This window comes from Indicator indicator, chromosome 16 (genome assembly GCF_027791375.1).
Source record: "Indicator indicator isolate 239-I01 chromosome 16, UM_Iind_1.1, whole genome shotgun sequence".
NCBI lineage: Eukaryota > Metazoa > Chordata > Aves > Piciformes > Indicatoridae > Indicator > Indicator indicator.
In genome coordinates this window covers 17991600-18008441 of record NC_072025.1, presented here as the reverse complement: position 1 = coordinate 18008441, position 16842 = coordinate 17991600, and the positions used below count along the sequence as shown (strand labels likewise).

The window sequence follows — 16842 nt, the reverse complement described above, 5'->3', positions numbered from 1 at the left end:
GGCAGCAAGAGGCGCTGCAGCATCTCCCTCCTAGCGTCATCCCTCTGCCATGCAGGAGCAGGCAGGGATTCAATCCTTCCCTAGTCATAGATGTTGTCACAGGCTGGTGACTTCAGCAGCAGGCAGCAGTGCCCGTTTGTATGAGAGAGGGTAAGTGAACATTCTGAGTCAGATGCTGAGCTTGTCATGGAAGTAAGCTACTCGATTTGAGTGAGCTGAACAGATCCTGCAAGCCTAGGTCCTGCTGGTGGAGGAGGTTCCCTGATCACTTTCTGGCTGTGAGCATCCCAGGGTCCTAATGCTGCAGAAAGAGAATCCAGACTGACTTAAACGATGAACTCAACCTGTACACATCTCTTCTTAGTCCTGTTCTTTTTTTTTTTTTTCTTTTGATTCTTCCTTGGGTGCTCCAGGATGACCTTTCCAACAATTCTTCTCTTGCATCTGCCTCATAGCATCTGCCACCTGAATTAATTGCAAGGTTGGGCCAGGCAGCAAATCAGCTTGCCAGTTAGAGTGAGGATGCTGCAGGTTAGCTTTGCAAACAGAAGGGTGTCCCAGCCTGGTTTTGCTCTTTGATCAGCCTCCCCCCAGCTGGCACTGGGGCTGTGCTGAACGTTTTTGTGCTGCTGCTTTTTGGTTTGATGTTCCTGAGCTGCTCCAACTCTTCCAGGTGTCATTCTTTTTCTACCCCCTCCTTGCGTTTCTGAAATGGCCTCTTGGTGCTATTATTCCCTTTCAGTCCTGTTGCAACCCTGCTGTCCTTACAGAACAAAGCTGTCTGTTGTTTTCTGGCCCTAGGTTACTGCCAGGGCAATGGCTTCCGCGTGGGGTTCGGGCAGTGCTCGGGGAAAATCCTTCCAGCCCTGGCTGGTCCCTGATGTCTGGAGGAAAATGACACCGAGGAGGAAGATCTCTCCCCTCCCACCACTAGCAGTCATGCTGCTCTATTCACATTTGTTATTTGTATATGAGTGCTTGGAATCTTCTTGGTTTTAATTACCAATAAATGTCTTAAAGCTGACTGCGTCTCTCTGGTGCGGTAAGAAAAGGATTTCAACGCTGGCTCGGAGGGCACCCCTCAGAAGACAGCCTGGAGACACCTGGTGCATCTTGCCTTGGTTTTAGGGAAGGGGCTTCTCTTCTCCCACCCTGTGCACCAGCTTCCCTGGGACCAAGGAAGGAGGCTGAACTGCACGGCTGGAGCGATGCCCAGGTGCTCACTGGTGGCAGTCACACCTTGTCACCTAAGAGGGGCTGTGGTAAAGAGGACACTGAGGAGGCAAACCTCCTTCCTGCACGCCTAAAAGGCCTCTCTTGCTGTGGTGTCCCCTTGCAGCAGGCAGTAAACAAAGCCACATGCCACTTGTCTCAAGTGTAAAGGGCATCTGCCGTCTCCTGCTGGTCTACAAATCAATTTAACTCCATGGCCAAGTGCCAAATCACATCAATTAGAGGATATTACTGACTGGAGGAGCTCAGGAGACCAGATAATGAACTCTGGTGCAGCGCAAGGGGAGCTTGTTAAATATTTGCTTGGTCCTCCAAGTGGAGAGCCTGCAGAGGCTGCTGGCTTCCTGCGGCCACAGCAGGATGAGCACAGGCTGCTCCTCGCCTCTGGCTGCCCCACTGCTCCTCCCAAGCTCTTCACACAATCACAGAATCATTCAGGCTGCAAAAGACCTCTGAGATCATCAGGTCCAGCTTTCTGGGTAGCTTTGCTGGTGTGGGCCATGTCTGGATATCAGGAGAGGCTGAGAGCCCTGGGGGTGGTTAGTCTGGAGAAGAGAAGACTGAGAGGGGATTTAATAAATGTTTATAAATATCTGAGGGCTGAGTGTCAAGAGGCAGGGGACAGGCTCTGCTCAGTTGCACCCTGTGAAAGGACAAGGGGCAATGGATAGAAACTCCAGCACAGGAGGTTCCACCTCAACATGAGGAGGAACTTCTTCACTGTGAGGGTCCCAGAGCACTGGAACAGGCTGCCCAGAGAGGTTGTGGAGTCTCCTTCTCTGGAGACTTTCAAGCCCCATCTGGATGTGTTCCTGTGTGACCTGTGCTGGAATCTATGGTCCTGCTCTGGCAGGGGGGTTGGACTGGATGGTCTCTGGAGGTCCCCTCCCACTCCTAACATCCTGTGAGCCTACGATCCAGTGCTGTTTGGGAATGTGAACCTCTTGGCCAAGCAGGAGAGAGAAAAAAAAAAATGCATTTGCAATGAAGATTAATGAGACAATGTGGCAGTGCAGATAAATCACTGCTAATGGGGCATGCTCCCTGAAGCAGGCTCTCCTCCAGTGTGCAGCAATAACAGTCCTTTACAAAAAGTACACTTGGAGGACCATCTCCAAATTAATTTAAATTCTTAGCCTAAGACATTCTACTATCATCAGGGCGGATGACCTGGCCAGCAAAACAGTGGCTGGTTGTTTAGCAAGGAAAAGCTATTTCCTCTTCAGGCTCTTGTGGAAATTTGGAGCTGAACTAACAGGCAGATATTTATTTAATGTGCCCTGGCTCCCTTGTCAGGGGATGGGATGCTTTGTGCTCTCTTTTAAGCTCAAAGGACAACCACAAGCTGACACCTCTTCCCTCTTGGATTTAGAAGTAACTCATGCAGCTCCTGTGAGCACAGCCTGGCTTTACTCCTGGCAGAAGCAGGAGGACACAGAAAGCATTTATCCAGTGGAGGGATTCCTCTGCAGAAGCAACACCCACGCTGCACCTTGCTGTGTCTGAGGAGAGGGCTTCACCCTCAGAGAGGCAAGAGCTGATGTTGGGGCAGGATGCCATTAGTCATGGGTTTGGACCTTGATGCAAGACAGTTTGCAGCCAGGAAGGGCCACAGTGCCAATGCTCTCTGGGTGCAGGAAGACTGACAGCAACTGTTAGCTCCAGAGTGCTCTTCCCCAGTTTTGTGCAGGGTGAAAGAGTCTCCCAAAGAGCTGACCTGATGCTGCAATTGATACTAACAAGAGGGAACTGAGTTCTCTGCTTGGGCAGGCAGGAAGGTCAGTGGTGCTGAGAGCCCCCTGCAAACCAAACCCTGGCAGGACTGAGGCACCCAGCAACAAATTCCTCCAAGCTGGTTCCCAGCCCAGAGCCAGGCTGCCACCTGCAGCCCCAGCACAGAGGGACAATGGTGGCTTTGGATCTGCTGTGGCCATGTTTTCCATCCTGGGGCCACAACTGCCAAGCACCCCCCACACCAGCCTGGGGATGGGTAAGAGATGGTAAGGTCCTTCATGGGATCACAGGATGTTAGGGGTTGGAAGGGAACCCCAGGAGATCATCCAGTCCAACCCCCCTGCCAGAGCAGGACCATAGAATCCAGCACAGGTCACACAGGAACACATCCAGATGGGGCTTGAAAGTCTCCAGAGAAGGAGACTCCACAAGCTCTCTGGGCAGCCTGTTCCAGTGCTCTGGGACCCTCACAGTGAAGAAGTTCCTCCTCATGTTGAGGTGGAACCTCCTGTGCTGGAGTTTCTACCCATTGCCCCTTGCCCTATCCCAGGGCGATATCCTTCTGTGACCCAGAGGTGGTAGAGCTGAGCTTGTATAGCCTGGGGACATCTGGAGAAGCTCCAAGTCCCCAGAAGGTGGAAAATTTCCAGGAATGAGCTCAGACACAGCTCTGAGAGCAGGTTTCACAGGTAAGCTGGAGAAAGTCCAAAACCTTGCTCAGGACAGAGCTGAGAGACATCTGCTGCCTGCTGCATGGATGGGGGCCAGACAGCCAGGAGATGCTAAAAAAGGAGAGTTTGGGATTTTTTCTTTTTCATGGCCAAGACCGCTTTCTTTTCACCCCCAGGATAAGGTGGTGGGCACTGGGGAAAAGGGGGGCCCATAGCTGGCCTGCCCTTGCTAACACAACAAGCCTGGAGCCCCCAGCATGGCTGATCCTCATCCCTGACAGGGTGCCCTGTGTCAAGGGTGTATGCAGACTGCAGTGTGCTGCACTGTCCTTAACTGGCATTGCTTTGCCCAGGACCAGCAGCACTCACTGCCTGGGGAGGCAGCAGCCTCCAACCCAAGCCTGGGGAAGCACCCAGGTGTTCTGAGCATCTCCCAGCTCCACCTCCCCTGGGGCACCTGTGCCCACTTCACACCCTTGGCCTTTAAACTGAAGGTCGTGGAGCTTTCTGCTGGTTTGGCCATAGAGTAGGGGTGAAGTTGAACAGAGGTGAGGAGCTGAGGCTTCTAGAGGAGGAGGGGACCTCAGCTTGGGTGCTCTTGGCTCAGTATACAGCCCTTGTGCTTAGAAAAGCTGACTTTTGAAGTGCCATTTCAACAGGGTCAGCTCTAGATAAAGCTTCCCCCCAACTCCTGGGAGCTTTTGCTGTGGTCAGGTTTGAGCATGGCTTGCTCTGTTTCCAGAGGGCTTTGATTTCATTTGGCTAAACCTCTGTTTTCCCTCAGTCTGCTGACAAGCTGCCTTTCAGCAAAGAGGAGAGAATGGAAAAAAAATGATCAAACCCAGAGCCCCATTTCCTCTGCCCTGTCACAGCACCAGGTTTGTGAACTGAGGGTTGGAGAAGAAATTCCTCCTGGGATCTGCAGAAGCCTGAAAGAAGAGGTGAACTTTTCTGCTGTCACCTGGGAAGCCTTCTTCAGAGTCACACAACACTGTGTGGGAAGAGAGCTCCTGCTCTCCTAGCCAGAAGAAATGGAATTGTGTGCCCAAATGGAAAGCACTGCTCTTTTCTGCTTGCCTGGAGCATCCTTCCTGCTGGCCAGGTGTGACACACAGCTGAGGTCAGCAGCTCCCAGCAGCAACCTGTGCTGGAGTGTGGTGATCCTGAGGGTGAGTAGTGCTGAGATGTTGGGTGCAAGGCCTTGGGAGGATGCAGGAGGTGCTTTGGTTTTGCTGCTGGGTCCTGGGGTGGATGCATTTGCAGTGACTCAAACTGCCTGGTAATATTTTGTCTGGTTTTGTTCTATGGTGCTGGTAAGAAAACTTAAGGGCAGCTGCTTTCTGATAGTGTTGGAGGTGCATTTTCTTGTAGCTGAAAGCTTCAGCTGGGTGGTGTGGCATGAAAAAGCTTGGGGATAATTCATAACAGTGCTAGTGCTGTAATTAAATGTCAGGAGGAAAGCATGGAACAAAAACCCTCAAGCATATTTCAGAATTTAAAGGAAACAATGGATGTTCTGTGTGAAATGCTGGTGTTCTTCACCCAAAAAGAAAAAAACAGCCAAAAAAGGGGAAAAAAAAGAAAAGAAAAAACAACAACAACAAAAAACCAAAAGAAAAGAACAACCAAAAAGAAAAGAAAAAAAAAAACAAACAACCAAAACCCCACCACTACTTTTCTGCAGAGATTCTAATTAGAAATGGATGCAATATGATGAGAAAAAAAAAAAAAAAACAACCAAACAAAACAACAAACCAAACCAGTTTTGATGAAAAGGTTTGGTCAGCAACAGTCATGATTCCTTTATTAAGCAGGCAGCAATCACTCAAAGCAAGATGCTCTTTCAGTGGCTGTTTGATAAGAGGGTCAGGGCTGGCAGGTGATCCTCACATTGCTTTTAGCTGTAAGCACTCAGGCAGGAGGCCATTTCTCAGGCTTGATTGCTGCTTCTGCTCAGGGTGCCCACACGCTTGCTGCTTAGTGAGGAGGAAAGAGATCATTCCTTGTATCTTAAATTGATTGAAGGCTTTGGGTGTGCCTGGGGCGTGTGCTGAAGACCTGCTGTGAGCTGTTCCTCCTTCTTGTGCCCCTTCCCCAGAAGACTTTCTCTGTGTTTGGCTTTCTGTGGTGGTGTAGTTACAGATCTGTGCCTTCTCGTGTTCCTGGTGCTTGCTGCATGGGAGCTGCCTGGCAGCTGTAGCAGAGCTGGGTCAGACACAGCTCTGATGTGCCAGAGGAATGCTGCAGGTGCTGAAGCCCATGGTGACAGCTGAGCACCCACTGGGTCACACCTTTGGCAGTGACTATTAAGGGACTGGCTGGGAGCTGAATGTGCAGGGAGGGTGTCCTTTCCCTCCTCACTGTGCACTGGATCCAGGGCAGAGGAGCTTCAGGGTGCTGGACCTGCAGCTTCACTGCCCTGCAGAGCAATAGATGTTCCTGGAGCTGCCATGTGCCATGACTGTTCCTGGGCTTTGTCTCAGGGGCTGGTGGGACATCCAGCTCATACTTGCCCCTAGCAGGCACCTTGACTGAGAAATCCCATTAGTGTCAAACTGCTTGGCAAGCTTGGGCTCCCTTGCAGCTTCAGCCTGCTGATTGCACTTTGAAGAGGTTTTGGACTGGTTTCTGGTTTGTCTCCAGGAGCTGCCTGGCCAAGTCCCAGTACAGAACGTGGATCATTCAACACTTTCTAATGCCAGTGTGGGTCGAATTGAACCCTGAGGAAACAAATGCAACCAGAAATCTCAAACCGTGCAGTGCTTCAAAAATGTTTGTGTGAGCAGTGTGTGCCTCCTGGTTAGCCAGCAGGAGGACTGGGCAAAGGGTATCAGCCATTTGTGAGGGAAACAGGCTTGAAAGGAACTTTTAAAAGTGCAAATGCAGGAGAGAGAGGGAAATCAGGAGTTCCCACTGTACCATCCAGGCATGGCTAAAACTGGGCATTTAATATCCTTTGTTTAAATCAAATCACCTGAGATGTAAAGCCATGGGACAAGTAAGACACGTGGTCTGAGCTTGGCAGGTCTGCATGGACAAGGTCAGAGACAGAGAGGGTAAGGAAGGGCAGAAGATGAATTTGCATTTTCTAACCTGTGTTGAGCAGGGTTTTCACACCCTGGGCAGCCCGGCCAAAGCCATTGCAAGAGTGCTGCTGTGCCAGCAGCTGGTGCAGATCTGGCACCACCACCACAGAGCAGGAGTGAGCTGGGTGTGAAGCAGGATGCTGGTGCCTGGCTGCCAGTCCGTGCATTGCCGTACGGACCTCAAGGTGCAGACCTGCAGGGCTGGCTACTTGTTTAGGATGGCTCCTTGCCCCAGCAGCAATGCCCAGGACACTTCAGGTCATGCTGTTGGTGTTGTCCTTGGGCCTCTGGGTGGAGAAGCTCAAAGCTTTGTCGGTTCAGTTATCACTGAGCATTTGTAGGGCACTGCCTGAGAGCTGCAGGAAGCACAGGGGACCTGTGTCAGCCTTGCTACACAGCAGTTCAGTTTGGGGCTGTCTTGCAAAGTCACCACTTCCATCTCTCATCCGCTGGCTCTGTTTTCTGGAACACAAAGTCACCACTTCCATCCCTCATCCCCTGGCTCTGTTTTCTGGAACACTGGCTTCTGAAGTGAACCAGTTCCACCCCTGAGCTCTGCTGTCCTCACCACCCTCCCCATGTGTGCTGTGCAGGCTGCTGGAGCCTGAGCACAGCATTTTCCTGATCTCAGCCCTGTGTGGACTTCTGAACTCTGGTGATGTGGGTTGAAGTTACCTGCTGAGACCTGTAATGACCCAGCAAGCTGGGGACACCTGGTGTGGGTTCCCTCTTGTTTCAGAGAACCCTTTATGCTCACAGTTCTCCGGGGTGTCTGCCCAGATCCAGACATTGCTGGCTCCAGTTCAGGTCTGCTCTTACCTTAGCTGCTCTGGAAACTGTGCAGATTCTGCTCCTAAGTAGAACAGAGCTAATGGTTTATCAGTGGGGCTTTGGCTTTGTTGCAAGCTGGGTTTCAGGCACAGAGCCCCTTCTGCTACAGGACTCCCTGCAGGGACAAGCAGACACATAAAGTACCCAGCTTTCAGGCACCAGAGTCTTTTTGCAAGGTGAACAAAAGCAGCAGAATTTTCTCTTTTGTCATTTGCAAGAAGAAGAGCTCCCTGGATTCTTCAAAGAGCCCCCACAGATGCTCCATGCTCTTGGCTTTCAGTTGCTAGCAGGAAGGATTCCAGTCCCAGTGGCCTGGTTTCTTTTTAGAATGCAATTTGCTCCTGATAATGAATTGCTGAAATACGGCATGCTGCGGTCCCCTGCTGAGCTGCAGCTCAGCTCAGTGCTCTCCCCGACTGAGGGAGTAACCTGAAATAGGCACTTTGGAGGGGCTGAGCTCCCCCACAGAGCCACAGCAGCACCTGCAGCGCCACCAGCTCCGTCCCGAGCTGAGAGCCTGCGGCGGTGCTGCTGCAGAGGGAGCAGTTCTCTGCCCTCTGCACCTTTCCTGACGATCCTGTCGCCGCGTTGTGGGTGCTTTTAAGGAGGTCCTGGCAACCAGAAGCAAACCACAGCAGAGACAAGCAGCAGCTTTTCCAGGTTGAAGCCGTTTATTGTGTTAGATAAATACAGTTGCAAGGAGTCAGAACGGCTTCCTCTGAGTGCAGCTGCTGGTCGTATGGCATCATGATTAACAAAAGAACCAAAAGCAGCATGAGGCACTTGTTGCATGCAGCTGAAATTGCTACCAAGCCCTGCAGTGATGCAGCCCTGCTAGAAGGGACCTCCCCCTGCTGTGAGCTGCCCGGGACCGGCGCCGTCGTGCACCTCGGGTGGGCCAGTCCCAGCTCCCCGTGCCGGGAGGAGACAACTTCTGCTTTCAGCTTGGTGTTTAGTATTGCTTTGGGTTACAGAGTGGTGAGGTTGTGTGATTGCAGCCAATGGGGCCAGGCAGGACTTCGAATGCATTTGGATTTTTCTCTATAAAAACAACCAGGCTGACGTTTGCACAGTCGTGAAGGGACTGGAGGTGGACTCAGGGATGTTTGTGGAGACCTCTATTGTCAGCAGAAGGGTGGACTTGCCAGGCTGTGCCAGGAGGACAAGTGCCTTTTGATTAGAAAATGGAGCTACCCATAGGGGTCTTTCCCTTTGGATTCTCAGGAAGCCCCAGAACATGGCCTGTAAAGCTGGTTCAGAGAAAAAAAGAAGTGGCAAAGGTTCTTGCTGATTGCTTCCCCAGCATTCCTAACCCTTTGTCCTCACGCAGGCTTTGCTCCTGCCAGGACTCTGTGCCACTGGCCCTGCCCTGCCAAGGACACAGCACGTGGCTGAGCCTGGTCCCTGTGTAGTCAGGAAGCCTGCTCAGAACCTTCAACCTAAGCATGTTGCTTAAGTCCTTAGCTGAGCAGGGGCTTAGCAGTGCCCTGTGGCAAAGCCAGAGAGATTTGCATGCAGATAGCATGGAGAGGAGTGCTGACACTGGGGGGTGTGATGGCAAGCTCTGCCCTTGCTCTGCATCAGCTGTGAATGCAGCCAGGTGACCTGCAAACTGAAAGCATCTCCTGCCTGGAAATAGAACTGTTTTGTTCTTTCATAGTAGCCCCCACTAGTATCAGGGTGGATAAGAGACTGAAAGACACAATGTGGGTTCTAAATTTTCACCCAGGGAGCAGAAGCAAGATTCTTTGAGCTAGGGTATCCTTTCCTGTGGTTTGGATAGACACACTCATGAATAAGAAGAGACCAATGTGTTTGCTCCAAGAATGGTGAACATGAACACCCACACCTGAAGAATTCCTCAGTTACTGGTGATTAACTGGCTAGCAAAAACTGAGGCTGGCTAACAGCCTGCTGAGCAATCTCACTCACCCTCCAGTGGAGGTCTCTCACCAGAGACTAGCAAGGTTAAAGCCAGTCCTCAAATGTCCTGCCTCCTGAGTGGAACAGATCAGCAAAATCTGTGCAGTGTGGAAGACCCCCCCTGTGCCTCACAGCCTGCTGTGTTTGGACTCTCTGTGACCACAGTGCCAAGCACCTTACCTCCAGACTCTCCTCAGTGGGACATGTAACAAAGCCAGGTGCCTCTTGGCATGACTGAGGGCACTGCAGTCACACTGAGGGTGCAGGTGGAGGTCTGGACAAGTCCTCTGCCTGAAGAGAGCTTCCCTTGCTGTATGCTAAGACTCAGACCTCCCCCATTCCTTTCACAAGGAGGAGTTGTGAAGCAGAGCCTTATTCCTGTGGCCCTATCTAAGACTCTCTAAGTGCTTTCTGCTGTTGACAGACAGAAGGCTGTGAGCCAAGCTAATCTTGCACTGATGAGTAGACTGAGGCACCTAAAGAAGTGACTTGTGTGGTCTGTCAGAGCTCAGAGTAGCAACTTACAAAGTCTACATCCTGGTTCTTTGCCACAACCTTTGGTCCCACCTTCCTCACCCACTGGGTGTTGCCTTATGGCAAGAACCCAGAGATCAGGTAGGATGGTAAGGAAGAGGAGAAACAGGGACAAACCCTTCCTGCAGATCTGCACTTTCAAGGCTTGTCTGCTTGCTGTAGTTGCAGGACCTGCTCTGTGTAGCTTCAGCAACACCTTACAATCCCATGAGCCTGATGGGAAAAAGGCAGCTGTGAGCAAACCTCAGAATCTGGGAGACAGAGGACTTGGGAATCCCTCAGTCCTCCACTCCTTGAAAAATAACTTTCCAAAGCTCCCACATCCCTTTATGCCTTCCTGCATAGTGCTGCCCTTCATGAACTGACAGAAGGAAGTGGACAGCTCTTCACCTTAACTTCTGGGGGGGGAATTCTCCTTTGCAAGGTGCTGGGTTTCTCCGAGGTAGAATGCAGCTCATTGTGTGGTACTGTGTCATGCTGAGCAGCCTGAGTGGCAAAAGCCAGGAGCAGTGTCTCTCTGCTTCTTGTCTTGGACACTCTGCTCTTGTCTCATCCCACTGAAGTGCACCTGAAACCAAAGCTGCCACATGGAACCAATCTTGGAAAGTCAAAGCAGGTTCTAGAGAGTTGAAACCAGCAGTGTCCAGGCTCTGCTCCCATAGACTTTTGGTGGCTACCAAGCTCATGGTAAGTGGTCTGACACATCTGGCTAATCCTCAGCCCCACAGCAGAGGATATGCCTGGTTATTGCATGAGCTGGGTACAGGGTAACCAGCAGTCCATGACCCTGGTGGGGAGCATGGGCTGAGTGCTGCTGTGTCCTGATCTCTGGAAGTCGGGCTGCAGTGGGGGACAGGGAGTGTGCAGAACCAAGTGAGCTGAGAGGAAATCTGCTCACATAGCCCTGCTTAACCAGGGCTACTTACGTGCTTCTCCTTGGGGGTGCTGTGGGACATGAGATAACAAAACCTGGGCCTTTTCTGAAACACAAATGGAATGACTGAGGAAGACATTGGGAGCAATCTATTGCCAGGAAGACAAAATGTTCTTGTTGCTTTTCCAGATTCTGGTGGTGACCCTGCGTTTGTGGGAGATCAGGAGGGGAGGGCAAGCTGTGCTAGACCAAGAGTTCTGTTGGGAACCACCTGGAGAACCTTGTGCTACTTGAGTGCCCATGATGGCTGTGTTGAGGAAAATTGGGGTTGCTGCATAGTGTTAGACTGGGCTGCCAGCATGGCTTGCTGAGATCCTGATCTGCTGAGGAGGAGTCATTGCCACTGTGTGCTCTTGGAGATGCTGCCACTGCCCTGCAGATCTGGAAGTGGCTGTTTGTGTGGCAGCCTTCCTTGTTGGGAATTCCTCCTGGATTGCAGCATTTTATGGCTCTGTCCAGCAAGGTCCTTTCAGTCATCTAGGTGCTGTTCCTCCCATGTGGAGGTGGGGATGGCACTGTAGGGGTCCATGATGACCTTTGCACAGCGAATAATCATCACAATCAAGAAGAGGCAGAGGAAGACAAAGCATGCCAGTGTCAGTCCCTTGTCCACATCGACATACACAGGCTCTGGGGTTGGGCCCTCCATTGCTTGTGCCGCTCCTCATCTGGGTTTTTGTCTGCTCCTAACATCATCAGCCACCTGCAAAACAAACCTAGGGTCAGATACAAGTGACTGCTGTGTGGGGAAACTCGGGAGCAGGACCCAAATCAGAACAGCTCTGTGGTGTGTTCTTGTGAGGGAATCAACCTGCTGGAATCCTTCTCATGGACAAGTTCTCCATGGGTCAGCAATGTGCCCTGGTGGCCAAGAAGGCCAATGGGACCTGGGGTGAATTCAGGAGTGTGTGCAGTAGATCCAGGGAGGTTCTCCTCCCCCTCTACTCTGCCCTGGTGAGACCTCACCTGGATTATTGCATCCAGTTCTGGGCTCCCCAGTTCAGGAGGGACAGGGATCTACTCCAGAGAGCCCAATGGAGAGCTACCAGGATGACTAAGGGACTGGAGCATTGCCCTATGAGGAGAGGCTGAGAGCCCTGGGGGTAGTTAGTCTGGAGAAGAGAAGACTGAGAGGGGATTTAATAAATGTTTATAAATATCTGAGGGCTGAGTGTCAAGAGGGAGGGGACAGACTCTGCTCAGTTGCACCCTGGGATAGGACAAGGGGCAATGGATAGAAACTCCAGCACAGGAGGTTCCACCTCAACACAAGGAGGAACTTCTTCACTGTGAGGGTCCCAGAGCACTGGAACAGGCTGCCCAGAGGGGTCGTGGAGTCTCCTTCTCTGGAGACTTTCAAGCCCCATCTGGATGCATTTCTGTACAACCTGTGCTGGATTCTATGGTCCTGCTGGCAGGGGGGTTGGATTTGATGATCTCCTGGGGTTCCCTTCCAACCCCTAACATCCTGTGAGCCTGTGAAATGACACCACTTGGGTGTCTGAGGGCTTGAACTCAAGAAACTTCATCTACACCTGAACTTACCCATGAATTCTTCTGGTTAAAATATCAGCCAAGAAAAGAGGTGTTAAGGGAAAGAGCAGCAGTGGTGAAGGGAACACTCTCCACTTGGAATCTGGTTTGTTGAAAGAGCTAAAGGCACTGTTCTTGTCTTGGCATTTCTCAGTCAGGAAAATATTTCCCCTCCTCTGCTGGTGTGAAAGAGCAGACAAATGGCAGAGCAGACTGTTTCTATCCCAATTTTCCTATCTGTCCAAACATTCCCTTTTTCTCACTGGCACAAAACAAAGTGAAAATTATGCCTTTTCTTTTTTTTTTTTTTTTTTTTTTTTCCCACCCCATAACATTTAATCTCTGGTACTCACAGGTTCTGCAGGCAATAGAAGGTTTTTAAGGGGCAGTATCATTTTTAAGTGGATGTTTTGTCACACAGGGAGGTGTGCAGGTGATTAGCACAAGGATTATCTTACTTGATGCAGATGTCTGCATAGCAGAAGGGCTCTTCCAACCTCATCAGCTGAATCCATGACCTAAATAGTTGCAACAGACATTGACTCCCTTCTGCCCCTGTGAGTTTGCCCCTGAATGGTTCATTAGCTGCTACCATAAATTGCTTTGGGTGCTAGTGCTGAAGGAGAGAAACTGACCTGGCTTGTGGAACTGAGTCACTGCCCAGGGATGGGGGAAATTTCTCCTGACATCCACATTTGGTCCAGGTGGGAGGCAGAAGTGTTGAGGATTCCTGCTGTGAAAGAGCAGGAATGTGGAATGCCTCTTTAAAGCAAAATGAAACCAACAACAGAAGTAGTTCACATCAAATGCAATGATCAGAGGAGCAAGCCCTGCTTCACCTGAGGAAGAGAAGATACTGAGCCATGGGGAGAATTGAGTGAAGCTTGGGTATCAAGTAGTCCAGGTGCTCTGTAACTACATGAAGGCAGAGAGGAAATCTCAGGTACAGGTTTTAGCTGCACAGCCACATTTGCCTGGTTGTGTCTGCAGTGAGCTGATGCTGCTGGCAGGGCTGGTTCAGCAGGGGCTCACATCTGGCTGGAGCATTGTGTCCTTGCAGCACTGTCTGTGCCAGTTGTGAGTGGGTGTCCCAGTGACCCCTGAACTCTTGTGCCCTGCACATTTTTCTCAGGGTGAACCAAGGGCCTTTTATTTCAAAAGTTCAGTTCCTTTTCAGGCTCATAATTTATTCCTTTTCCAGTTGTTTTCCAATCACTCCAGCTCCTGGATCTCTTCTCCCCCTTTTCTTGCTGCTCTTCTCCCCCTTTTCTTGCTGCTCTTCTCCCCCTTTTCTTGCTGCTCTTCTCCCCCTTTTCTTGCTGCTCTTCTCCCCCTTTTCTTGCTGCTCTTCTCCCCTTTTTCTTGCTGCTCTTCTCCCCCTTTTCTTGCTGCTCTTCTCCCCCTTTTCTTGCTGCTCTTCTCCCCCTTTTCTTGCTGCTCTTCTCCCCCTTTTCTTGCTGCTCTTCTCCCCCTTTTCTTGCTGCTCTTCTCCCCCTTTTCGTGCTGCTCTTCTCCCCCTTTTCTTGCTGCTCTTCTCCCCCTTTTCTTGCTGCTCTTCTCCCCCTTTTCTTGCTGCTCTTCTCCCCCTTTTCTCCTTTTTTTTTTTTTCCTTTTGCTTTACATAAAAGGTTACCAAAACTACTACTGAAGTCCAGCCCCTCCTTAAGTACTCTTGTGAAGGTCCAGCAAGGATGGGTTTGATGTTTTTCCCTCCTGACATCCTGGCTCTTGGCTGCTGTGGTGCCATTTCACACTGAGTTAACCTCCTGCAGAATTTCAGAGCTACCTGGCAATTCCCCTCAGTGCTGGTCCTTGATGCAAAGCTGCTTTTTCAGTCAGATGTGCTCTCTGCTGAAAGATGAATCATCTGCTCAGAAAATGATCTGAGGTTTCCAAGTAGGCATCCATCCCTTGGAGACTTTTCCCTTCAGAATGACATTGCACAATCTGTGAGAGTTGTGGTTCAAGTGTCTTTTGCCTGCCTCTGTCCCAGGCATGTCACTGGATCATGCTTCCTAGGAGACACCTGAGCTGTCCTGCAGCCCCAGGGAAGGGAAAAGCAGGTGCTGGAAAGGGTCTGCTAGGCAGAAGGCTTCACCCAGAGGGCAGAGTGAAAGCCTGTGGCATCTGAGCTGCAGCTCAGGGAGGAAATTACAGTGACAACTCACATGGAATGGTTCCAGGTGTGGGGTGCTCTGGTTTGCCATGAAGTCAGCATTTTCAGTGGGAATATAATTTTTTTTTCCCAAAAGAGCTGTATCCTCAAGGTTGTACAAATCACATTTTCCCTCTTCCTTAATGCTTCTAAGCTGTGACTGCTGTTCTGCATTAAGCCATTGCTGATGGGGAACACAATTCTTGGGGCTGGCCAGCAGGACTTGGCTTTCCCAGCTGCTCTCTTCTCTCACCTGAGCCTGTCTGTGGGGCATCTTCTGCAGGTCCAGCTTGTCAGAGCTGTACCATTCTAATGCTTGTGCATGGTGGATTAGGTGTCAGAAGGCATTTGGTGATGTTCCACACTGTTAGTTAGTTCAGTTGCCTTTCAGCAAAGTTGGCAGTGTAGAGGCAGTTATTGGCACTGAGGAGATGTAGTGCTGGAATGGAGTTGTCTGAGGCAGTTGTCTCCAGGCTAATTTATTCCTGCTGGAACATGCCACTGTTCTAGACCAGGCATCTAGGAACCAGCAAGAGATGTTCCCAAAATGTGTAAGGAGTTATTTGGATGTGTTGGCCAGGATTGGTTCCTCTCGAGCAAGTCCAGCTCCCTGGATTTTACAGTGGACATGCTGCTTATTCCTTCAAACACTTTGTCACCACTGCAGGTGGGGATCTCCAGCACTCCTTGTGTCTCCCAGCACAGGCAGCTGGGGCTGCTGCACAGCAGTGATCTCTGTGCACACCTAGACCAGGGAGGGTTCAGCAGCTCTGTGCTGCTCCCCACTGTCCGACAGGTGCTTGTGGTCTTCCATCTCCTGAACACCTGAACAACTGTTCTGATAATTTTCCATTCCCTTGGGCAGTGCCTCAAAGATCCCTTTCCTTTCCTTGGTGCCCAGTGGTACAGCCAGGCTGGGTGGTGGCTGTGGAAGTGTCTTGGAGGTTGAAGCAGAGCTGGTCTGTGCTGGAGGAGGCTCTGCCTGCACATCAGCCACGGGGACGTGTTGTGTGTGTTAGCAGGGTGGTTTTGCAGGTCCCAGTCTGGTTTGTGATAGCCATCAGTGCTCTTGAAACTCACTCTGGCCATGGGCTGGCTGACTGCTTTGCTCTCACTGCCCAGCACAGCTGACATTGACAGCAGATGAGGGGGAGATGAGAAGTGCTTAGCAGAAGCAATTATGAAGCTTTGCACTTGAATGATCAAGTTTCCCCTGAATAGCTGAATTGTAGAAAATGACTTTTTTCCCCCCACTTGTCAGCACCAAAGTGTAGAATTGGATTTTTGTTTGTTTGTTTAATTTCTTCAGATTTGTTGAAAACAATTTGGTCTAAACAAAGCCAAGAGACTAAGCAGGGTAATCCCTGGTTCCAACAGTGGGCAGATGAGCAGCCCTGAGTGTCTCCACCTGGGTGTTCAATACAATCTCTCCCCTCTAGATCCCCTGAGAACAGAAGTGTGCCAGAGGCAGCCCAGGGATGGAGCTGTGCTGCCTTGTGGTGGGCACTGTAATGCAGTACCCAGAGAGACTCTGTGCTTGGCTCCCTGAGGGCCAGGGCCAGGCAGCAGCTGTATCTCTTCAGAGGGTTGGCACCATCTAGTTTTGATGCTCTGGTCCCCACATCTTGTTCTAGACCGACCATGCTTGCAGTCTGGGGACCCTGCAGCCATGTGCAAGACTGGTCAGGGAGCATGGCCTGGGGATAAAGAACTTGGGCACCTCGATGAGGCATCAGGCCTGAGCATTTGGCATTTGCTCTGCTGTTTTTCATGCTTCCCAGAACTCTTTTCATCAGGGATTGCCACAGCAGAGTCCATTCTCATCACCCAATGTACCCAAGCAGGCAGAGATGTTGGCCCCCTCTTTAGCACCCCGGCTTTAGCACCCAGTGCTTGCCCAGGGGACTGAATTTTGCAGTCATTCCCACCTATGCAAGATCATTTGAAAGCCATGGGGATTGATTCCCAGACCTGGCAATCATAGAGTCAGTCAGGCTTGGAAGGGACCACAAGGATCATCTAGTTCCAACCCCCCTGCCATGGGCAGGGACACCTCACACATCTTGGCACTGGCACTTTAAATACAAGGTCAGAATGTGTCTCATGGATTGCAGGGAGCAGGTCCTGTGCTGGTTAATCACATTTGCACTCATCTCAACCCTCAGGATAGATTTCAAAACACTTCCTTTGTTGTTGGGTTGTTTGTTT

The 16842-nt window shown here is 50.9% G+C and overlaps 2 protein-coding genes across 2 annotated transcripts in view; one reads left to right on the top strand and one right to left on the bottom strand.

Annotated features, from left to right (window-relative positions):
- The window catches only part of FAH (fumarylacetoacetate hydrolase), an 18769-nt gene extending 17888 nt beyond the window's left edge, over positions 1–881 (top strand). Inside the window, exon 14 of the mRNA XM_054388183.1 lies at positions 802–881. Within this exon, the coding sequence (XP_054244158.1) occupies positions 802–881 (80 nt within the window). The remainder of the gene's footprint in view (positions 1–801) is intronic.
- Positions 882–11415: 10534 nt separating this feature from the next.
- On the bottom strand, positions 11416–11595 carry CTXND1 (cortexin domain containing 1). Its single transcript, XM_054388339.1, has one exon. It carries the CDS (start codon positions 11593–11595, stop codon positions 11416–11418), a length of 180 nt encoding a protein of 59 aa, XP_054244314.1.
- Positions 11596–16842: the final 5247 nt, after the last annotated feature.

Excerpts from the sequence above, each read along its gene's own strand:
- CTXND1 (XM_054388339.1), bottom strand. The coding sequence starts at position 11,595 with ATGGAGGGCCCAACCCCAGAGCCTGTGTATGTCGATGTGGACAAGGGA.